The following is a 24,528-nucleotide window of genomic DNA, read 5'->3' on the forward strand; positions in this document are numbered from 1 at the left end:
CTCCAGAATCCTGTTTAAGCTGGAAGAAAAGTGATCATATAGAGCTTTCAGCTGATGAGAACTGGCTTTAAAACTGGAATAATATAATGTCTTTGCAAATAGTTACAGACAGATCCACAAGTGTTTGCTAACTAAGGGTACGCTTTACTAGCAAACTGAGATACCGTGGCCAAGAGCTGAAACACACAAAGAAAACATGAAGCTAATGGCTGTAAGCTTGCTAGCTGATGTGTATGGGACAGCTGAGCCATTCTCCTTCGCGAGACGCTGAAGAACATGGAGGACTCACAACTAAGTGTGTGTTTCATTGCAATGAAAAACGGTGGATAGCATCTCCGGTCAGGGGTTTCCTGACTCTTTCTCATCTAGCCAGCCCAATCCGGAAAGCTGGACAGAAACTCCCTCCCAGTCTTGCATCACATGGTTATGGTACTAAATTCCTTATTGCTGCCATCACCAGAGATCAGGAGGTTATCTTATGTTCAAACATAGTATATCCAAAATACTCGGGAAATGTTTAAAGCTCAGTACTGGTAACTACGTAACAGACACCAGACTACGCACATTATACGCAGCACAGCTGCCAACAGCACTGACTGTGGCATTATAAGGCCTCTGGAAAATGCCCACCATGAGAAGTATTGGCCTAAACTGGAGATCCTTTCCTTTTCTGCAGACAGCAATAAGTGCAGCAATTCAACCTCCACAAAGCAAAGCTCCAAAGCGTTCTGCGTCAATGCACCTTCTTCAGGCTTTTAGCCACTAAGGAAAAAGGTGCAGACTCCTCTATACAGGAGAGCTTATTTAGAAAACACACAATGGCTGCAGAGATAATAATTTTAAGATATTCTAGTGAGCAGTCAATAGCAGTAAGAATCATAACAGTCCTACTTCCCTTCTCCCTTGAGTCAGATTCTCCCTTTTACCTGCAATGGTCGGTACAGGGCATACTCATCTCTGAAGAGCTGATCATGATGACTGACGCAATCTAGCCAGCGTCCATCAACTAGTGCTTGCCCAATAGCAATGGCTTGAACCCTGGAAGCATGAGAGCAGAGACATTTTCTGTTTTTAAACACATGGTTTATGGTACAAACATGGCACAAGAGGAAAATGCCGTTTGCTATGACTTTGCACTCCTCTGTATTCCATGCCCGTACTTAACTACACATTTAAAAATGTTGCAGAGGGGCAGGGTGTAATGATTCAAGTATGGACTTAGATGAAGAGACCGCCAGAGCTTTAAAACTGAGACGTCCAATGGACAAGATATACTGTTTGTACTCCTCCAATATCTTTAGCTTGAGTTGCACGCATTGAAAATCTCTGCTAAGTAAGGACACTGGCTCTGTAAATACGAAAGCAAACATAGTTTTATCTCCCTCTTGCATAGTGAAATACTTCTGATTCTTTATACTTATTCACAGTGTTAAGAGTCAACCAGTTCCACGGAAAATTTAGCTGCCAAACACTAATAGTGATCTCTGGCCATATCAGTGAACTCAGCAGTCTGCTTTCTTCTAGGCTTGTAAAGGTTGAAATGAATTTTTTTCCCTTCATATCAACAAGGAAATGCTAACGTGTGGCCAAGAACTCCTTTGTAAAGCTGGGAAGACACACCTCTATGTCGCAAAGCAGGAACCTTCGCAAACATATCCAAAACACAAGTAGTGTGGTGACCCTGCAAATTGCATTCTGTTTACCAAAATGGAGCACACAGCTCTGAAAAAAATGTTTTAGGAAAGTCTTTGCAATATGACCACTGTTCTCTGCCCATTTGAGTTGGTAACTGTCCCATACACTGCCACCCACACCAGCTCTTGAACCAGAGTGCCCCATGCCCTTTTCTGGACCATGAGGAATCAGAATCATACTTGCAGGCAGCAAAGAAACAAAATTCTGATAGCCTTCTTTCTTGCTTTCTTGCAAAGGGGTCTCTCTCTCTGGAATCGAAGTTACCCCACATTACCTCACAACCTTCTGCCAGAGTCAGAAGACACCTGTTACCCTAAAGCATCAGGGTTACCTTGTGGTTATGTGTCCATTTCTGATGAGCCAGTTTACCAGCTCTTTTCCCACAATGCAGTTGGGATGTGTCCGCAGCCAGTAGCGATGGTCTTGGAACTCCATCCCACTATTGTGATGGCAGATTTTCTTCCACAGATCTTTCAGCTGGACTGAGTCCTGAACAAGGAGATACACAAGTTATTTAGTAGTCAGACCGCAGCACTTGTTTCAAGAGCATCAGTCTGGGTCCTCAAACTCTCAATCAAGCACCCTCTAGAAACAGGCACAAAAATCTAAGCCATTCTGCTAAACTTACATGAAGGTGCAAAACAAACAGCAGACAAACATGGGATCAGCTCCTTACAACCTTCCTTTATATAAAGTTGGAAACCAAGAAGAAACAAGACAGTTACGTTCAGAGTTAAGGGTCTTAGGGTTTTAATGGAGCAAACTTCTCTACCACCTGCAATATACTTATGCTTTCACTTCTGCTCTCTTGCACAAGTCTCAAACTGGGGTGGTGCGTACAAGATCAAGGAAAAGTCATCCTTTGGAAGAGGTTTTTTTTTCCTACACATTCTTTGCTCATCTCAGGTTTTATGAAGCACCCTAGTTTGTGAAGCACCTAGCCCAAACAAAGCAGAAATTTGACACTGCAATACACACTGCCATATATATATTATATATATATAAATAAATACTTTAGACATTGCTAGCTTCAGCCAATAAATAAAATAAGTTGTGTCCCCTGCCCAACTTAGTTAACTCTCTTGGAAGCTCGAAGTATTTTCTTCCCACCACTTGGAACACTTCAGCCTATGCCCTGGTCTTGTTTCAAGGCCTGCTAAACACACATGTCAAATCTTGCTTTGGTTATGCCCCATTCAAACTCAAATGTCAGCTTGCTACCTAGGTCCTTTTGCTCTCCACGTGCACCTAGGTTCTGCACAGCACAACCTACTGTTGCTGAGATGGAACAACCTGGAAAATACCCTGGTATTATTTTGAGAGCAATAGAACACAGCAAGGGATGGAGAAGAGCCACTGCAGCTCACTTGTTCAAATGCTTCACTCATTCCACCTTTGTGCAACAACAACAGAAGAGCTTTAATGCAACTTTTAATCAATTTCAGCTTTCCAGTTAACTGCCAGATTCACCTCATTCCACCTTCCCAAGGATGCTCTGTGATGTAAAAGGTTTATTCTGCTTCTGTTACTGGGCTGCTTTTCTGCTATCACCTTCAGCATTGGCTGCCCTGGGCTTCATCCTAGCATCAACATCAGCAGCTCCACTGCCACACCAGGTAATGTCAAATAAGTCAGCTTCTGAATACACCACAGGATCATAAGATTTGATGCAAGCGGCAATTCAACAATTTATCTGCCTTTTTTGCTTTAACTCACATGGCAAGTTCAGGAAACTGAACAAACTGGCAAAACACAGTGAACTTTTTCAACTCAAGGATCTTTACCTCTAATTCAGAGAAGTATGTGTTTACTCCATGTATGTATATCTTCCCCTATTCTGTTTCATAAGCAAAGCTCATGAGTCTTCTGAATGCAGTACGTGAACGTTTCAATTACCTTCTGATACAGTCAGATACATACTAAAAACAAGAAACAACCAGTGGAAATTCCCAGCAAAACCTACAGTGACACTGCATCTTCTGTACTTACATGAACAGAAGATATACTAATAAGCCTAAGATATACTAATAATCTTCCTCAAAGAAGAAAACAGGCCAAAAAATTAAACATGAAGCTGAAGTGCACTGGGACTTCATCCTTCCCCATCTTGCATTCACAGCGTTTTAGATTTTACTGTTTCTGCACTAACATGCATGGGCAGGGAGGTGTAAAGACATGCCTTAAAAATCCTTCTCTCTCACATGACTGTCTATTTACAGAGCTGTACAACCAAGCAGGAACTAGTGTTTTGATTTACTTGCACTCTGCTGGTATCAGGCAAATACCTGACAATACAAAAGGTAACGTTCCTGATTTTAAATATGGCAATGAAAAGTAATTTTCAATCTTTGAATGTGAAAAGCAGTCCTTTTTCTCCAATTGATTTTGTCCCAGTTGTTGGAAACCTGTCTCTCCATCACAAAAAGAAACTTTTTATTTCTACTTCACATTACACAGTAACTGCTACCTACAACACTCCACTCAGCAAGAAGAGGATAACAGGACTACTTAGAACATTCAGTTATACATTGATTTTTCCTTGAAAAAGTACGTCACAATCTTTCAAAAAATATTAACGTTTATTCTGCAAACAAGGGGAGGGGTCAAGTTACGTTTCAGTCCAATAAGCAGCTTTAACTCATTCAACAGAGAAACATTTTGAAATAGCCATTAGAGTTCCCTCTTAAGTAGTCTAGAAGGGGAAGAAAGGGAAAATCTGAACTTGGAAAAAGACAGAATCAGACCACTTGGTTACAAGTGCAACTGTGGCAAGTGTAATACACACAGATTTACCATACCCTGACTCCACAAAGTAAAAAATTTCCTGAGACTAAAAAAACTACATATTTATGCAAATGCCACATCTGATTTCAGGAAGACAGAAGAGCCCAAAGCAGTGTCAATATTCTCCATCCGTGCACCACCTGGAGGAGCAGTCTAGGGAAGAATACTCAAATAAAATCCTTGAAAGGCAATAAGATACTCCCACTGCATGACTCAAGGAAGCCAAACTTCATTGCTCTCACAGAGGAAGACAAACAGAAGCCTGAAAGGTACCAAAAGGATTTTGCGCTCATCCTCGCTGGTCTCTGCCTTCATATGTGTGCGACTGGCCTGGGGGCTGACGGATGTCTCATAGGAAGGCACCATCGGCGAACCCGACCGATCCAGCGACAGGTTAGTGATGCTGGCTGATCTGGAGTGCAGGAGAGAAGGATGGAACTGTAAGTGTTCATTGTGTAGCGCTTCAGCAGAGGAGACAGTGATCTTGTGGCATGCTGAGGAAGAACTTAAGTCTTTGATGCTGTTCATCTCCTCACTACAGACTTACAGACTAAGGCCCCCCTTTTTCCCTCCCAGTCAAAGGAAAAAGAAAGGATGCCCAAGAAGTAAGTGCATTGGGGTGGAACATCTAAGTGAAACAAAAACTTTTGTAAAGCCCTTTGTAAAAAGCAGCTGAAGCTAAGTTCAGACACAGCAGCTCTTATATGCCTGCATTTGAGTAGAGTAGGAAAGGCATGACATGCTGGATAATTAGAGGTACAGCACTTTGGAGGCAAGGCAGATGCCAGCAAGGGCAGTTAACACCAGGAGATCCTTGTTACAAGGCACTGAGATTCTCCCTACCTTGAACCATTCAAAATTTCTCCTCTTCACACCTCTGAAATATAAACACTTCCACTGGTGATGCCCAGTTTGCAGTGGAAAGAATTTTAGAAGCTAATCTGTCTGCTGGACTTGGAGGTCTCTCCAGTTGGCCATTTTCCCTTGTATTGTGATATAGACCATGCACCTGATCTCAGCCTAACTGTTAGGAAATCCAGGCTACTCCAATACAAACATCTCATTTTGCAATAATCATTGCAAAGCTACAAATGCAAATACATTTTCCAAATAATTCTGCTCCAATACCCCCCTAGCTAGATTAAGCCTCTGAATAAACAGAATACAAACTCTTCTCATTTCACAGCAGCTGTTTATATGCAGTATAAGCTAGGAATGCTAGTAGTGCCATAAGGAGTGCACATAGACAGTTTCTGCACGCAACCAAAGGGAAGATCAGAATTTCGATGCTGCCCTGATCCAAGAGGCTTGCAGCAGCCTCAGTGGCGAGAGCTGTTGCCAGTTCTTACTCTTTGGAGCGAATCTCAGATAGCCAATTAGCAAGCTCTATTAACAGTCACAATGACTTTTCCCAAGAGTTCTCGAAGGATGATGCGGCTAGTCCCAAGTGCAAAAAGCTAAAGCTGAATTACTGCAAGGAAGTAGGAATTGAAGGTACTATAAGGCACAAAATCACTGCTTTTTCCTGCTCTTTTTCTTGAACAGGAGTCCATTTTAGTCACTTATGCGAATCAAAAGGAAAGTGTCTTGGCATTGCATCTGTATACACTAAGGCATGATAGCAGACATTTTCTACCCTAGGTGTTCAAAGCAAGTTGAAACTCTGCCAGTCTTCAGATGCTGTAAGTTGAAAAGAACTCGAATCGATAAATCAGCCAGGCAGAATAATACAGTTTTACTGAAGACATTCTTATGTCGAATACGAGATTGACATTAAAGCCCACAATTAAGTTGTCTCACAAGAGCTACTTTAACCGTGCTACCTATCTGTAAGCAGCAGGGATTTTTAATTTATGTAAAGTTATATTAAATAAGAGCTAGAATAGTCACACTACATTTCATATCTACATCCTTATCAACATCAATGATATCCAGAACTCAAACGTATTTGGCTACTCTAAAGACAGAGGGAGATGTTGCAAAGGCAACTTCTATCCTTTAAAATAACTCATAGAAAAGTTTTAATCCTCTGCAACATTTAACTGACATACTTCCTCCTCCATTAATTTGAGAAACAGTATCACATCTCTCTCATTCACAGACAGATAACAGAAGGTAACTAAACATCCAGCCTGCACCTTCTTTGGTACCTGTCATCTAGAAAGAAGTATGGTCAATCTTGCCTCAAACAAATACCTAAAGCTGCTTTGAGAAGATCTAAAAGCTAGTATTGCTTAGCCCGGAGATTACATTCTATGAATACAGTTACAAACAACAGAAACTCTCTTTAAATAAAAACCTCACAACTTAGTTTCTACATGTTCAGAGTTTTGGCAGGAGTGAGTTATATCTGATCATTACTCCTCAAATGTGAGCCCAGAGGGCTAAATACCACAGTGAGGTCATGAAAAGGCAGAGCAAGTTACCTTGAACTAACAGTTTGGCCCTGTCAGAACCAGCTTAGAATCTTCCTCCCACTGCATGTGTGAACAAACACCAAAAACTTCTTAAGTACACAATGTCAACTCATGCAAGAAGCAGAACAACATCCTCAAGGTCTCTTGACATCACTGCAGATATTTACCACTGAACTTAACTCTGGACTCCTTGTCACGTTTGCCCAGAACTGACATCTGGCACAAGCTTATTCACCAAATTTTATTCCCTCTAGGTGAGATCTTCACTCCTCAGAGGTACAGTCAGTGTTCACATCCTCTTAACTGTCCCCATCACACGTGAAGTAGTCCATTCCCTGAAAGGCACACCCGGCATCCTCCCCAGCTGAGTCCTCAAGTCTTTGCTGTCCCTGCCAGAACTTCCAAACCACTTCACATTCTGTATTCATGGAACACCAATGCTAACAAAATGTTGAATGTCTCCTGGCTCCAACACTGAAATTTGGATCGTCTTTGCTCTGCTCCTCGTATCTTTGCCTCGTCTTTATTTCCCCAATTTAACCACAACGAAAGTATTTAACTAGAAACATAGCAGAAGCACTGTGAAGTAGAAATTACTTGTTCTTCTCATACCAGACTATTTAAAAGTATTAAGCTCAAGCATTCACAAGTTATACAAAAGCTCTCATAAACATTCCAAATTCATTCCAGAATTGTGCTGTATCAAGACCTATGGTGAGCCTTTGGCCTAAGAAAACCAGGTAACTTAAACAAGATCATATTTAGTGGATCAACACAGGGACTGGGGGGTGGGAAACAATAGAAAACAAAAGCAACACGGAAAAAAAACCACACATCTCTGCCCCTTCTCTACCTCAGACTTGCCTCCCAGTACTACATCTCTGTGCTACTCCCTTTTGTTCAGCTGCCTTGGATCTCTCCCTTTTTTACCCATTTCCTTTCTTCTATTTCCTCTTTACCATCATCTCCATTTGAATTAATAGCAAACTACAGGTTCCTCAAAGTAGAACATTTATTAGCAGGAACATGTACCTAAGTGGTCTTTTAGCCCAAAGAGTCTGATTTTAGAAATGAAATAGCATGTAAAGTAAGTAAAAACAGTAAAAACAAAATGCAAAATATAGGCTTTACAGTGAAGAGCATGCAATGAGTGCATCCAGAACAGGAAATATGCAGATATGATTAGTTTACCTATTCCTAGCTGGAGACTTCCCTGCATCCTCCTGGACAGACCCAAGGCGTGCAGACAGCGTTGTAGTTGAAGAGTCGGGGTGAATCAAACTGTAGGAGAAAGGGGTTTGTTACAGATGTTTGAGAGACCTGGCACATGCAGTAACATCAGAACAGTTCCAATTCAAGTACAGTTCATCATAATGTTACCTTCACATCCACTATAGTTAAATCAGTGAGATAATAGGGAAATCCTTCCCCACTTGTAGGCCAGTGAAATCAGGGGGACAACACCTGAGAGTTCTACTCTCAGGCTTATGTTCTGCTCAACCTCCACCTCTTACATCAGTATGTCCTCTTTCCCTATATCCCCTTCATATAGGTTTCTCCCCTTTTTATTTCTTGCTATTCAGGGGCAATGCCTCTACCTGCAAAGCACTATCTCCAACACACCATCTTTGCGATACAAACAATGATATCTGTATCTACTACTAAAAAGCTCATATCAAGATGCCAAAAAAGCTTCTGTAGTTGTTTTACACTGTCACCTTTGCTGTGTATCTCTTCAGACCAGAAGGAAGGAGAGCAAATGTACAAACACCTAAAACATGAATTCCTACTTGCAGATCTATGAGATACAAGTCACTGCACTCCCACCTACAACGACTGTACTGGTTGTGCTCTGAAATGTAGATATGTTACCAACACAATAAATAGTCTTATTGAGAAAACGTATACAATATCACATTGTCTGAGTTGCTGTACTTGCCCAGAATACTCTACTCCTTAACTTTTAAAAGAAATGATAATTCAAGTTAGTTGAAGTAGGAAGGCATGCTTTTGTGTTCTGGCTGTTCAAAGATTAGAGTACCATCAGACAAACAAATACAGCAGCACACTCCTAAATACTTTTCTCACTTCTTTGTTGCACATGACAGGAGGAGATGGCCTTATTCTATATACAGTATTTTGGGAAGAGATTGAATTCCCAGCTTCTCTTCTGGTGAAAACTATTTCACATACAGAAATCACATAATACCAAATAATTTAAAACTTCACTAGAAAAGTCTCCATATTTCAATTTGATGAGAAGAATGTGAAAACCAAGCACAGGATTAAAATCCTGTTCTAATTCTACATGCTCCTAAACCAGCAGCTTTTGTCTCAGCACGTGACAGCCTGAAAACTCATTTAAGACTCTAGAACTCAACAAAAAGCCTTTCACCTTACCTTTGCCAGGTTAGATCCTCCTCCAGAAAGATGTTGCGGCTAGCTTTACGGCTCCCAACTGGAGTGCGAGGCTCACCAGGATCCAACACTGACACTGAACATGCAGAATCTGACAGAGCATTTAAATCTTCTCCAATGGAATTGCTATCTGTGGAGTGTGCATAGCTTAAGGCTATTTTGCGGCAGTAAGTACAGGCTCGGAGATCCCCTACAAATAGAGGAACCAACTCTAAGTGAACAGGAACAAAGAGTATGCTGCTCCTTTAGGATTAGGTGTGCAGTGGTGAGAAAAAGGAGGATTTCCTGTTTCAAAACATCTGTGCATGTTAAAGTCTAGTTCTCTTATTCCATTACGAGCAAAACCCCAGATAATTATACACCAAAGGAAATTCTCCAAGTCAAATGATGCCTAACACATGATCAGTTAGTGACAGATTAGTTAGCAGAGTAAGAGAATGAGGTACAGTAATTGCTAGTAAGATGCGAGCACATGAATCAACGTCTGGAATTAGGAATTTTCATCAGGAGACATCTACAGTTTGTCAATTAGCATTTGAGAGAGTTTCCCTTGTACTCCATTTAGAACATTCTGAACTAAATATCCTAATTACATAGTGACCACGCTTGTTTTGTCATCACAGTGTTGGTACAAATAAGAAGATATGGCACAATCCAACAACACACACAAGAAAAGGTAGAATTGGGTGCTGTCATCCCTGAAAATTACTTCTGAGCTTGTTAGAGACCTGTACAGCATTATCTAGGAGATGTCAGAATCTGAAACGCAATAGTACAAACAGCAGAGCACACAGAGAATGTTCTACTTCTCAGTGAATAAATCCTAGCTACCTGTGTAGCCCATGAATTTCCCAGGGATTTCTTGATTGCAGCATCTACTACAGAAGATCTGCCCACAAAGTCGACAGTGGTGCCTCCGACGGAAGGTGGTGAATTTCTCACTACAGTCATAGCACTCTTTGCACTGGCTGTCAGGCATCCAGTACTGCTTCAAGTCACTGTCCTACAAAGCAAGGCAACACAACAAAACTTTTTTTGTAAATAAAAAAAAGCATGTTTAGATTAATGATTGCTTTGTAAGCTGTGCACATTAAAGGATAATATCACTTTTCCACCTTTGTGCATGCACAGACCGGGTATAAACGCACACATGCACCGAAGTTATTTTTCACGCAGTTTTATAGAAAGCCAGAAGACCAAGACAGTTCTTAACTGTGAGATTAAATTCAAAAATGATTTGCCTTCTTGATTCAATGCAGATGGAAACCAGAAGATGAAAAAGCAAAACAAAAACCATGAGCTACACATAACAGACAAGAAGCAACAAACAAAGCATTGATTGCTTCTCCCTTTTCACTTGCTCCTTGCACAGCAGGTCTTCAACCAACACAGCTTAGTATCAACTGAGGTTCAGCTTTTCAGAGGTAAATTAAGCTATCAGGAATTTGCAATGCAAGATCATTTCAATAGCTAACACTAGGATGTTTTCAGAAATGATAAAGGACAAAACTATAAAGTTTTATTGCCAAATTCTTCATTGTTCAGCAAACAGTTGTAAAACCTGACTCCAAGACTGATGTAGCTTAAAAACTCCACATTAACCGCTATGTGAAGGTAACTGCAGAATACACATTCAGCAGATAATGTCATGTACTGATTACACAGCATGGGTGCAGCCAGTTTGGTCTTGAATTTTAAGGTTTGAAAACAAAGAAGTGAAACCTCCATGTGCTGATGTAGCTATAAACAAAGTAAGAGAAATCTATCAATTATAATTCTGAGCACATCAGCTACAGTTACCATGGATGAGGACAACTGCTAATGGTCACGTGACAGCTCTGACTGTGAATCATTCTTTGCTAGAGTTCAATTCTGGCAATGAGCCCTTTTAGAGGAACTGAATGCATGGGATTTTTCTTACGAAGAAGAAGAACAGCATGAATTTTCTTAAGCCAAGAATAAGCACAGAAAAGAAAGCTGATCTTATTCCAGTTTTCACATAAGGAAAAGGTATATCTTGAATTCTCATTTATTTTTGGATGTTCACAAAGTTAAGTTTAACACAGCTACTAAAACAATTTTGAGGCCAAAAAGACCAAAAGTTCATGATGTATTTATCCAAGAGATCATGAACAGAAAGAGGCCAAAAACTTTTCAAGATAGTCTAGAAAACTTTAACACAAATAAACTTTAAGCAGAGAAAATTACAAGAAAGAGCTTTGCCAAGGACCTGCTGCAAAGCTGCAGAGGATGCCAATTAGCAGTTTTTGCTGTGGTTCTGTAGGATGAACAAAGTCTCTGGTTCTACCCTGTGGACAGCTATTCTAGCCACAGAACATTCTATCCACATGCACAGCCTCCAGCACCCCTATCCATGACCTCAACCACATTGCTTCTGTCACATTTACTTATGGCTGGGTGCTGAGAAACTCAATCATTGCTGATTTCTCTGTATTTTGGGAGAAGTATGGAGGAAGGAAACTAGAAACATCTTCTAAGCTCTTTGCCTTGCTCAGCTTGAAGCCAACACTCACAGCAAGAACAACCTACAAGGCAGGATTCAGAACAGAAACCTGTGACTCTGAGCAGTACCTTCCAGGATGTAACATGTGCCTTCTACGAGTAATGTGGTCTCCTCTAGAACTAGCTCCATAGTGGAAAGAAACTTACCTGAAGTGACTCAAGCAAGATGAGTTTGCAGGCAGGGGCAGCAAGGCACCATCGTGTCTACACACGTCAAGTATGCTGACAACTGAAAGACCACTTCCAGAGAAAAATCTAGACTGGCTTACTTCTGCACCCTGCCTGTTTGAATACTAATTTCCCAATCACCTCAATGATAACATTTCCAAGGCCTTCAGAATATGCCAAAAGTTACAAAATAAGTAAGGGCTTATTTAATAAATAAGTAGCAGGACTCAGTGTCCTGCTAACTGCAATGAAAGGCCTGAGTTTCACTCCCAAAAATATCACTCTTTGTCAAAGCACAGTTTCTTTAACAAACTTAAGTGAGTTTACTCAAAGTCAGCCTGCAAAAGCTACAGAGACAAAAACCTTTTTCCAATTTAACTGAATTAAGTATACTTCTGCCTGTTCATGCCTTGTGTTCTCAGACACAACTATTTATATCATGACTTATAAATAGTTGTGGTTTCTTCTCCTGACTAGATCCTCCCATTAAAGGCCTCATCCAAAACGTCAGAGGGAAGCAAAAGCAGCACATTAATAGCAGCCACCAGTCAGTTGAATCAAAATGGTTAACAGAACAAGACTTTCAAGTAAATGTTGCTGAACAGTCATTACCACAGTAAACAGATTTAATTCATCCCTAGAACTCCCTTGTACTCTTTCTCACAGGCAATGTGTTTCTCCTCCCCAAGGAGTGCCTTCAAGGAAGAAAATAACCAGGTAATACTAGATAAGGTAATACAGAAATGGGAAGCAGTGATAAATGAGAACATCTAGTTTAGGCTCAACAAAATGAACAACCATTACAGACCTCTGACATGACAAAAGCTGTCATCAATTTAAATGATTTCCTATGCACTCACGCAATGAGTTCTGAGTTCATTCGCTCATCTATTGAACATCTGAAAAAATCTTCACGATACATAAAAAAAAAATGAAGATCAAGGAGCTCAGTACACAGCTCAGTTTCTAGATGCTTTGCCATATAAACCCCACAAAAGTACCTGGCTCTTCCCTTCCATGATTTCTTTGAGGCGTTTTAAGACAGTGCTGAGGCTTCTTAACTGAACTGCTGTTCGAGGATCATGACCTCCCAGAGGAGGTTCCACTTTCCTTCGATTGTCTGCAAAGGAAGGCAGAGTAATAACACTTATTCCATGGCACCACCACATTTACACAGCAACACGAAACCCTAATGGAGAGAGAAATGTTTGCATGAGTAGGCACTTCACAAAGTTACAGTGTGCATCATTTCTTACCCTTATGCTCCTCTCCTCCAAAATGAGCTTTTGATGTCTGACAGCTTACTTTGGCATTTTAAATGATATTTTCTAAGTGTTTACAAAAACCCATTTAAATTCTGAGAACTACAACATCTTTCACAGAAATAATTTTCAGTTCACTATATTAACCTTGTAATATCATTTTAGAAAACTGTGAAGCCTTGCTTTAGAATGCCTTCTAGGATATAAATACTCACAAAATAACTGCAAAAATTGTTACCTTCCTTCTAGGACTGATATGAGTCAATGGCTTAAGCTTAGCTTACTTACAAATGACTGCAACAAGTCTAAGAACTCCATAACTCAGTTTCTATTACATTCAGTAACTCACAATAAAATTTGTTCAGAAGTTACATACTCTACAAAAAAAAAAAAAAAAAAGTCAAGCTGCTGAGAACTTGTACAGGCATTCTTATTTAACTACAGTAAAGAGACTACTGAATGAGAATGTAATACAGTTTATTTCTTCCCGGTAAAATGCTAGACTGCTTTGAATTTGTTACTGTACTAGTTACAATCTGGGTCCTTCTCTCCAAAAAGGATCTGCAGATAGTGCTTAACCAACACTATTTGCAGACAGTATTTAACCAAGATGTCAGAGTCACCTTTCTACAAAAACATTTTTTTGGAATAGTTTAAAGTTTCTTACCAGCTTCGCTGCTCTCCATCTGACTAGCATTTTAATCTGATTCCCTCAGTACAGGAAAAACAGACATGGCTGCTTTTTGTTTACAGCTTTAGAGACCACTGATGTCAGCAGGAATTCTGACAGCACCAGCAGAAGGCTGTTAACTGTTGCACTGCAGTGAGAACTCAGCTGTGCCTCTGTGTGCACGAGATCAAAACCCTTAGAGTAATGTGATTAAAACTGCAAGATTCCATGCCTTCTCTTCAGGTTCTCAGTAGATATTTTTAGCTAATTAAGTTAACTGTATGTGCATGTCATGACCTCTGTACAACACAGAATACATAATGGATCATTTTAACGAGACCCGAGTACTTAAATCCAGTGGCTAGCCACTTGGAATTTATTTAAAAGCTGCTTTCTAACAGAACTAAGTTTTTCTAGGATGATTTAAGTGACTTTTTCAGGAAATTATTATGAGGTCTCCTGCCCAATTAACCACAAACCTTATAAGGTAAGTGATTACTAAATTATGAACATACCTATGCTGAGGAAATATCACATATTAACCCCCTCTGGGCCTCTTGTTACTTAAAGGCTGTTTTCTGTATTACGCAAAGCAATGTCAAAAGGTTGTCATCTGCATTACGAAAAACGTGCCATCAGCAGTAGATACATCATTAGATCACCTTCACTTCCACAAACACTGAAGTCTTTTTTACCAGTACAAACTCATGCAGCAGCAACTGCATTTTCTTTCTATTTCTTTCCCATCTACACGGCCCCTGAACACAGACTCTGTATGCCAAATGAACCCCATGCTGACTTCCAATTTGACTTATTTCTAAACTATTTGTCCTCCGTAAGTTAAAAATTAACTCAACGAGACAAAAAAAAAAAAAACAAAAAAAAAAAAAACTCACATTTCAACAGCAACCCTCATCCTCCCTACACGTATTCATAGCAGCAAAATCTACACATCCTCTGAAATACAATGTTTTCTGCCTCATCTTACTGATCTGTGATCTGAATCTGGACTGCGATCACTAGAAATATAGAATACTATTCCAGCTATAACCACCGACTAAGCTCACGTGTTCTCCTGAGTTCAATTCACAGAGATTTGCTGAACTGACCAAACACTAACATCGGATGTAGAACTTCACAGCTTCAACAATAAACAAAGAACCCTACTGTATAATCAAAGAATGTTAGGATGTTATAATCACAAAATAAACAAGAGTTAGGCAAAGCAGACTATGATAACAAAAGAGAATAAATAGAAGGCTTACCCCTATCCTGGGCTCACTCACAAAACATCAGCAGAGCAGATCTCCAGAAGAGATCCTTCCCCCCTGGTAGCCAGCTCTTAAATGGGTCTAGGAGGGGGGGAGCCTGGCTCCACCCCTTCCAGCAGCGCAGGTGAATTGCCTTCCCCTGTGCTCCTCTGGCTGACTCATGGCTCGCCTCAGGTGATCAATCAGAGGTTCAGGCCGTGGCTCAGCAGTTCCCATACACCTACCAAGAACACCACAGTTTTGGTAATACAACATGAACTGCTTTCTAGTTTTCCTGGCCAAAACACACAGTTTCACATTCAAGATCACTGTAACAGCTTGAACACCTCTACTCTAGTGACTTGAGGAAGATGCAAACCATGTCATTCTCCAAAGTCTTTTTCAAGGAAAAAGATGCTCTGATAATAGGTCATGCTCTTCACGCTTCCCAATAGCCACCACATAATTTCCTTAGGCCTTCTTCCTTCTCCTATGATTGCTGTCCCTTTTTCATGTCTACAAAGCTCCTCTGCCTTCCTTGTTACTGTCAGTCTGCTACAATCTTGTAGCACCAACAGCGTGTTGTGCTGCTCAGGTAACAAGTTAGAATCACTTTTACTACCAATGCTCCCTCTCCAATTGGTCATCTAAAGTGCATCTAATTCTCCTTAAACTGGATTTGATAGCAGCGACATCATCTCAGTACCAGACAACTTAGGTTCAATCAAACACTTCGAAAGCACTCAGCTGGCAGCACACACATGTAGTACACGCACACACACACACATACTCCAGTATAGCTAGCTTTGTTTCCGTAACAGCAGTTCAATTTCTTCAGCTGAACTGCCAGTAAAGGGTGCAGCACGTTACTCCAGAGCAGGCATGTCCAATCAAGTCAAAAATCTGATAACTTTGATAACTCCCATCTCAGCAGAGAAAAATATCTTTTGCTTCACAATCAGACCTTACTCATGCCATTGCTTTTTGGAATTACATACATTTTGAACAATTATTGTCAATGATGAAGTACAGGAAGAGAAAAATTTCACCAAAAATCCCTGAACATTGAGACCTCACTAAGAACTGCAACCACTGCTACTGAACCCGACCGGTGTGTAAGTTTCACAGAAATAAGGCCAAATATCCCAATAGTTTTTATGGGTTTGTTTCTCTCTTCTTTGTTTAACGTTTTAAGAAAATTATTTTAGATTGAAATGTTTCATTACTTCTATATTAACAATATCGTATATTTTGTGAAGGCTGCTCTGAAAGCAGTGACTCCTATTTTATTACGTTGGTCTACAACATTAGGGGTGAATGCTGGTGGTATGGCAGTAGAGGTTGAACCTTCTCAGCAATACTCCATTGCATTTTGTTGCTGCGTGACAGACACCAGCAGAGAGGCACAGCCTGACAAAATGGTGCCTCACATGGAAGTGCACATGAAGAAAAGGGTGTCTCTGAAATCTTCTATGAGAAAAAATGTCACCCACTGACATTCATTGATGTTTGTGAACATTTATGGAGACCGAACAGTGAATATGAGCATAGAGATGCAGTGGGTGGTGTGCTTCAGTAGTGGTGACAGTGGGTCACCTTTGCTGGTGCAGATTTATGAGCACGTCAGGCAGGCTCTTGTTCATTACTAGTGAAAATGCATAGCTAATGGTGGTAGCTATGTTGAAAAAAAATAGCATTTGGTAGCTGGAAATTCACTCTATCAAATAGTATTATCGTGCTCTTCGTATACATTGTCATTTCCATGAAAATAAAAAGGAGGCGTTACTTTCGGAGCAACTTAGGTATATGTGGCCCAAGATGATTTCTGTTCACTAAATGCACCCCAGAAAAGCCAAAAGGTTGCACATCTATGCCCTAGAGGGAAGCCACAAGTCAGCGCAGACCCTCAGTACTGGTTTTTCTGCCATACAACCCACTGAGTATCTTTGTCCTAAACCTGGCATCCAGCATTTACTCCTATTTTCACAAATGCCATTACATGCCAAAACAATGTTTTGATGTAGCAGTCCTGAAGGAAACACAACTGCAATCCCACACATTTGATACTAGACAGTTTCCTACAAAAGCCACCATTCCTTCTTGTCTTGCACTTGCCGTTGCCAGACAGCACAGCTCCTGAGAACAAAAATATCTCCCGTGCAGACAGTGCAAGCTAATGGATAAATGAAGGGTAGGAGTCAGCATCATCAGAAGCAATTACATTCCATCACTGTTTAGAGCCACCAGCAGCCTTGCTCCAAGTCTTTTATTTATTTATTCACTTCAGTTTGCTTAAAGTTGGCATAATATTTAAACTCAAGTAGACTAGGGAGACACTGGTGAAGGACTTAACCGTTCTCCCGCTTATGCTCATCCCTGCTGTTTAGTAGATTCTCTTCATAATAGAGGCCAGGGCTAAAAAAAAAACACTCAAAACTTGCAGATACAATGTTACAAGAAAACCCAGCTAGATCAGACACCTCACTGACACTGAGCAAAGTAGGTGAACTGAACTACAAATCAAGGCGTTTGTGTAAATCACATCACTTACTTTCATACTTGGGTGTCTGAGCAAGTAAAAATACCTGCAGTAAGAGTTACAAATAAGTTCACAATTCTTTTTAGTTAGGAGAACAATTCATAAGATTTTTTTTCTTCAATCCAGCATTAGCTGCAATGGCAGAAGTTAAATTCTCTTCCGCTCCATATTTGGAAAACCTCAACGTTCTGTACATTCAGTACCTCTTAAGACAATAAAGCACGAGAATTGATTTACTAAAGCTTGTCTCTAGAAAAAAAAGTAAAGCCTGATTTGAGGGGAGGGAAAAGGCAAAGATTTTTCCATCCTCAAATACAGCAAGGTGGACCTGAAAAAGCCCTGCAAAGCCTCTCCACCCAACCTGTAGGCTTTTACTTGAATTACATAGCTCATGTTTGTTACAGCACCAAGGTTAGGAGCAGATGCAGAAGATGGCCTATCCTGAGTCAGGCCACTCAGCGCCACGTATCGCAGAAATTTCTTCAAGAAGTCAGCAAGTTCAGTTTGGTCTTATTTTATTTCCTTCCTGATGGAACTCTTATTTCTAAGCATACTTTCACCCAAACCCAAGAATACGTATTAATTTTCTGAAAAGTACTTGGAATAACAATACAAAGAACCCCCTGTTCGCCTCCTTTCACCTCATTCCAAAGCAACTCAGACTGGCTGGTACAATTCCCATGTAGCATAAAGAGATGAAATTACCTAGGGTTGAGGAAGATCGTCTTTGCAGCTCACCGGTTAGTTGTTTTTTGTACGTAACTGGTGACCTCAGAGACTGAGCCCTGGGGGGATGCTGAGGACTGGACCAGCTGCTGCTCAGTGCCTGTGAATCAGCCTGTGCTGCTTCTGCTCTCTCCGCTGGGGATGAAAGCCTGCCATCATCTGGAGTTGACAAAAAGCAAAAAAACAACTATTCAGATACAACGGAGAAAATCAACAGAATATGCAAAACGCTCATTTGGATCATTATTATACATAACAAAACATGATTTTTTAGTCTGAAAAGTGCCATAAAAACATCAGTTTAGAAACACCCCCAATGTGAAAAGTGTTTTAAAAAAAACAGCAAGCAGGAACTATTTCTGACATGGAATAGCTACCCTTTATTATCAGCTTCTGCCCTCAGAGGAGATTTTCAGTTATGTTAGCAGCCAGTACTGTGGTCCCTTTAAAGTTAGAACAGTCTGTAATAAACCACCCTTCTCTGTCAGAGGATCAAGCATAGACAGGTTCTCAATGATTCCAGTAACACGCCCATCTTGTCTGCTGTTTCACAGACATTTTTTCAAAACAGTACTTTGCTGACTCCAGCTGCATTTGCCAGAGCCAAACAAACTAAACCAATATTGACCAAATCTCTGTTCCTTTCAATAAATTAATTAGGACAGGTGATATTCTACTGTACAAACTAACAGCAGTCATATCAAGCAATTATTTTTCATCCTGCCTAAGAAAACTGAACAGATCAGCTTGCTTATGCAAAAACCTATCTTGGCTCCCTTTCCTCAGAAAGTGCTTCACAGACCTGGAAAATGAACAGATAAAACAAAAGCAGCTGATTGGGCTGCCATCTCCAGCAAAGACAAAGGTAGGTTTTGCAGGATGCACTCAGGTGCATTCTTTCACTATTCTATGCAAGATTCTTCCAGAAACCAAAACCAGGAACTCACACAGGTCTCTAAGAGCTTGCCTAACAATAAATGTTTCCTATGGACACAGCACAAAGGCCAGCATCAACTATAACATTCTAATATACAAAACCTTCACAACGCTTGATGAAGAGCACCTAAGTCAGACAAGTTAAGAATGGACTTCCTATAAATACACTGCTTCTTTGCAGCTCCACTGCCTGCCACCCAAACAAAGGTATGGAGGCAGATGAGGAGCGGAAGAAGTCTGGAATAAGAAATTGCTTTGGAAAGGCAAGCAGATATTTCACTTACATAAGCTGGCAAATGGTTACTGCTGTTTTTGGCCCTGAAAACTTAATACAGGCAAGGGACACTCAGACAGCCAGATAAGAAGCTTTGTGCATTTTTGTCTGCTGACTGGCTTGTCTCTGACCTTCACAGGCAGCCACAGAGCTCAGGTGCAAGATGTTGGCTATCTTCTCCCACGGCAAAGCTCTACAATGTCAACCAAGAGCAAGACGTAACATCCCGCACAAAAGACTGACTCGCCATCCACTGGGGTCATACATTGTACTCTTATGTTCAGAGGTGTTTCCACGGGTTTATGTGGCAGGAGAGACCATTAATAAAACAGACAGCACAAGACACAGGTAAACATGTTCTCCCAAGCACTTACCCTTGCTGAAACGGAAGAGATTTACAAAAGAGCTGTAGGCTGATTTAAAAGGAGGCTCATCCTGGTCAGGAGTCAGGGGTTTGAAGTGAGTGAGATGAGATGGACTGCTAGGAGAACGAGGTAGATCACTGGTAGAATCCAGTGTTGGAGACCGCTTGTCATCTGCTGCCATTTCACGTGCCCTGAAAAGAGTTCAGCAACACACATTATACACAAGGTGGTGAAGCAGATCTCTTCAGTCAACCAAAAAAGAGGTGACTCAAATGCTGAGGGAAATGTTCAACACCTCCTACCATATACGCTGCTGTTAGCACAGGTCAGATGGCCAGGATTAGGGGTCCAAGTCCCCTCTCTGGTCAGTGACAAGACAGCAGCACCACAAGAGGTAGCAATTCAAAGCTGCTAGCTAAAGACTCAGCAACCAGATTAAGAAAGCAAACATCCACAGAGCCTGACAACACGTTCTGGTTATCGTTTTATGGGATTTGACTCAAATGAGTTTTTCAAATGCAGTCTCAAATGCATGCAGAGAAGTTTCAACTTCAGACAAAAAAAAAAAGAAAGCATTAACACTGTGACATCTGCAGCCCTCATAACGACCAGTTTAGGTATACCTTAGCAAGCATGAGATACATTTCTTTTTCTGGCCAGGTTAACTTCAGAATGGGAAATACAATGAAATGTACACGAAAGCAGGACGGAAAGACTGTTTGGTGGCACACAATTTCCTTCCCTTTGCAATACAATGAAGAATCGCATGCACAGCAACCCAAGCTATGTTCTATTTGCTGCCATATCTAACACCTGCAAACTTCCTTGTTTTGAAGAGTAGAAGGAAAGGGGGGGAGCTGTGTTAGAAAAGTCATACTTCTTGACCCCACTTGCTGTATATCAAAGCTTTCATCCATCCAACAGACCCCTGAAATCTTCCACTCTGGTAATGCTATTCATACAAGCTAAGTTACTTACTTCCTTCATCTTTGCTTAAGCAAGACTCGGGGAAACATCTGACAGCCACAACATAGGGAGCTGATGTGACCAGCTGACCCCCTTTATCTCTGCCCAGGATCAAAACCGTTTAACAGCCGATTTCCTGCTTGGCAGCTGATGCATGCTCCTTCCAGAAGTCACAGTTCCCACAGCTGTTTCCTGCAGCATATACTCATTTTGATGTCTGGAACACTTTCTTCTAAGTTTCCAGAACTCCCACTAACAACCCCCATTGTTTCTGCACGACACCGGGCATGCTAACAGGCTGCACTACATGCATGGCTGCTCCCACAACAAACACACAACAGAAAATATATCTAAGTCACTCATATGACTCCTAATGCTAATTTCCATTCTGAGCAGTGCACGCAGGAGGTGCCTGTGCTCCTCCCCACAGCACCAAATCAAAGCACCCTTACAGAACCAAACGGCAGTCCCACGGCCGCCCAATTCACCTCACAGCAGTCGGCTGCGGCCTGGCAGGGCAAGAAAACAAGCGAGTTCTGGTAGACGCACGTAACACATACACGGGTCTGGAAAATAAACTTCACCTTCGAGAAAAAGAGAAGCAAAACAACCTGCTTGCTTCTACGGCGGCAGTAGCAGCCTCCTAAAGCCGGCGGGAGGAGCGCGATCCTCAGCGGTGACCCCGCGGGCACCCGGCTCCGCGCGGCGGGAGGCACGGACCAGGCGGCGGCACAAAGCAGACGCGCGCGCGGCTCTGCACCGAGAGGCGGCGGCGAACACGCTGAAGGCCGTTTCAGCTGCGACGCCGCCAGCGACCACACGCTGCCCGCCGGCAGAGCGCCAGCAGGGGCGCGGGACAGGGAGGGAACCTGCGGGCGCCGAGGCAGCCCCCTCGGCAGTGGCAGGGGTCACGCGCGTTCAGACACGGCGCTCAGAAGCGAAGCGCGGGATCTCGCCAAGGGGCCTCACGCGCCAACAGCGGCCCAGATACCGCGCGGAACCGCACGACCCTCACCTGCCGCCCGCGGGTACCGGGCCGGGCGCAGGCCGCGGCTGCGGACACCGCCTCTCCCCGCCCCGCCCGCCCGCAGCCACGTACAATCGCCCGCCGACCGGACCGAGGCGTCGCTAATCGAGGCCCCGCGCTCATCCACCCGCCGCCGGCGGCCGTTGGGCGGGGCGGCCTCCTAGCGGGACCCGCCCCGCGGGTGCACTCGGGACCGCCGCCCGCAGCGCGGCAGGGCGGGTGCGTTCTCACGGCGCTCCTCCCCGCTCCCAGCTGCGCCCGCCGCTCCCCTCAGCGCGGGGCGCCCCCCGGTCCGAGCGACGCGCGTTTCCCGCCCCCGGAGCGCCCGGGCCTCGGCACCCCCCCTTCCTCCGCCTCGTCGCGCCGCCACTCACTGCGAGAGGGCGGGGAAGGCGCCGGTGGGCGAGAAGGAGGGCTCGGGAGGGGCCGGCGGGGGGCGGGGGCGCGGCCCCATAAAGTGCTCCGCGCAGGGCCCGGCCCCTCAGTGTGCTGAGCGGCGGAGCGCGGTGTCTGCAGGTAACGCTACGTAGCCCGGCCTGCGGCGGGCGGGGCCGCGGCCGTGCCTTTGTCCTTCTGTCCTCCGGTGCGGTGTTCTCTGCGAGCCGGGTTTCTGGCTGGGCTGGGGCTAGTCGTTTGTTATTGCTCTTTAATGAGGTGGGGGTTTTTTTGTTTGTTTGTTTGTTTTTTGTGAGAAAGGTCCCTTTTCTATCGGGGTGCCTCTGAGCGCTTCCATCCGCCGGTGGCTGCCGGCTCCTCGGAGCCGCTCTGTGGTGCGGGGCTCCTCCCTTCGCCATCATGCAGTACCCGGTGCCTTGACGGCTCGCTTGGGGCCCCGCAGCCCTCTATGCTTGTCTGCTGACGGCCCGCTCCGTGCTGCGGCCTGGGGCTGGGCTGGGCTCGGGCGCGGCTGCGGCGGGCTGTCATGGGCGGAGTGGGAGCAGGGGCGGTGGGCTGGAGGCACTGCAGTGCGCGACGGGCGGGCCCGAGCCGGAGAGCTCCTGTGCGGCTGTGCTGCGAGGTGTCGCAATAGTTAATTAGCGACTGCAAACCAAGGAGTGGTTAGGATTCGCCGAAGCTTTAAACTGCTTGGGTTAAGTGTGGAAGGAGGTTCTTGTAGGCCCCTTGCTAACCTTTGGCAGCTCTGTGGAGTGCAAAATCGAAGTGAAAAGGCGCCACAAGAAGAAAGTCCAAAGGAATTCTTTAGGGAAGCGCACCTGTTGGCGAGCTGGCCCTGCCACTGAGAGAAGAAGGGTACTGAGGCTGTGACCAGGGAGACCTCCAGGGTGCTGTCAGCTCCCAAGGAAGCATCTGTTCCACTGTTCCAGGAGAATATATCTCAGTGGAGGCGCATCTTTGTTTTCCCTCATGCCAACACCGCTGCAGAGTTCTTAAGCTAGTTTTGCAAAACCTATTGCTGTGAGAAGACTGAGGTTGTCTGATCTTGTTTAAGTGAGGACCAAACCACAAAACAAGTAATGGTGGGTGGGGCTGTGGCTTAAATGAATGACCAAAATTCCTCGGGCTGTGTGAGTGCTAAAAGCCTAAAACTAGAGGCTCCTGGCTAATGACCTGTGCCTGGGCTACAGGGCTGTGAGACAGTCCTCATTTACATTGCTGTTCCTGGAAAGTGGGCCCAAAACACTTGTATAAGTAAACTGAGCATAAATGCAGTGTGATCAAATGATGTTAAACTTTCTCTTGAGAACTGGAAAGACCTCATATGAGACAAGATTTAGGATAGAAGTGCCTGACAGTTCACTTTTCAATGTTATGTGCTCGTGTTAAATTGGGTCAAACAAGGTTGTGAGTTACTGAACACTGAGCCTGTTCATCTAGGTAAAGCCATTCATGGAGCTCAGTGTCTGTTAGACTGTAATTTCAGGCACGAGGGCTTGGTGTCTCACTGTACTATCCCAGCAGCTACATACAAGAACTGGACTGTCTTGGGGGGAAAGAAAATGCCAAGTCATAGCTCTTGCATAATTGGAGTTGAGAACCAAGGAACTGGATAATAAAAAAAGCAGAGCACTGTGTTAGAGAAGTTGAGTGGATTGCTGGGTGGTTGTTTTTTTTTTTTTGCTGTTTTTATCAAGGAGCAAAGTACAAAAGGAGGGGTAGAGTTCAGTGGCTTTTTTTTTTTCTTTTTTTTTTTTTTAAGGCTGAATAAATATCTTGGGAAACTTCTGGTCAAATAAATACTGGACACATTTGTTTTCTACATGCAACTGAAGTAAAACTTGCCAGAAGAAGATACTGTCAGTGTGTCCCTGCTTCCTTCTTCCCTGGAGAAGGAATCTATTAAGAATCTGATGTGCTGATTTTAGTGCCAGCAGTCTGAGCTGTCATTAAAATAAATGTCAACCTGCGTTGTTTTTTTTTAATAGGAGAAACAGGCAACTGGACTAGAGCTGATGAAGTCTCTAAAAGTGCCCATCTACTGGTGTGAAATTTGGGTGGAAAGAGTTTGATCATGCTTTCAAAATTCCTTAAAAACCATGATTCAAGCTC

The 24,528-nt window shown here is 43.0% G+C and overlaps 1 protein-coding gene across 2 annotated transcripts in view; it reads right to left on the reverse strand.

Moving 5' to 3' along the window:
- The window catches only part of PIKFYVE (phosphoinositide kinase, FYVE-type zinc finger containing), a gene marked incomplete at both ends in the record, with an annotated part of 57,937 nt that extends 37,729 nt beyond the window's left edge, over nucleotides 1–20,208 (reverse strand). Inside the window, 9 exons of one of the 2 annotated variants that reach the window (XM_079539263.1) lie at nucleotides 927–1,038; nucleotides 2,027–2,184; nucleotides 4,753–4,891; nucleotides 8,088–8,177; nucleotides 9,297–9,504; nucleotides 10,146–10,317; nucleotides 13,007–13,125; nucleotides 18,432–18,587; nucleotides 20,037–20,208. In XM_079539263.1, coding sequence (XP_079395389.1) covers nucleotides 927–1,038; nucleotides 2,027–2,184; nucleotides 4,753–4,891; nucleotides 8,088–8,177; nucleotides 9,297–9,504; nucleotides 10,146–10,317; nucleotides 13,007–13,125; nucleotides 18,432–18,587; nucleotides 20,037–20,208 — 1,326 coding nt within the window. The remainder of the gene's footprint in view (nucleotides 1–926; nucleotides 1,039–2,026; nucleotides 2,185–4,752; nucleotides 4,892–8,087; nucleotides 8,178–9,296; nucleotides 9,505–10,145; nucleotides 10,318–13,006; nucleotides 13,126–18,431; nucleotides 18,588–20,036) is intronic. The other variant, XM_079539264.1, reaches the window with a different exon arrangement.
- Between the last annotated feature and the right edge of the window lie 4,320 nt (nucleotides 20,209–24,528).

This window comes from Tetrao urogallus, assembly GCF_951394365.1.
Source record: "Tetrao urogallus genome assembly, chromosome: 8".
NCBI lineage: Eukaryota > Metazoa > Chordata > Aves > Galliformes > Phasianidae > Tetrao > Tetrao urogallus.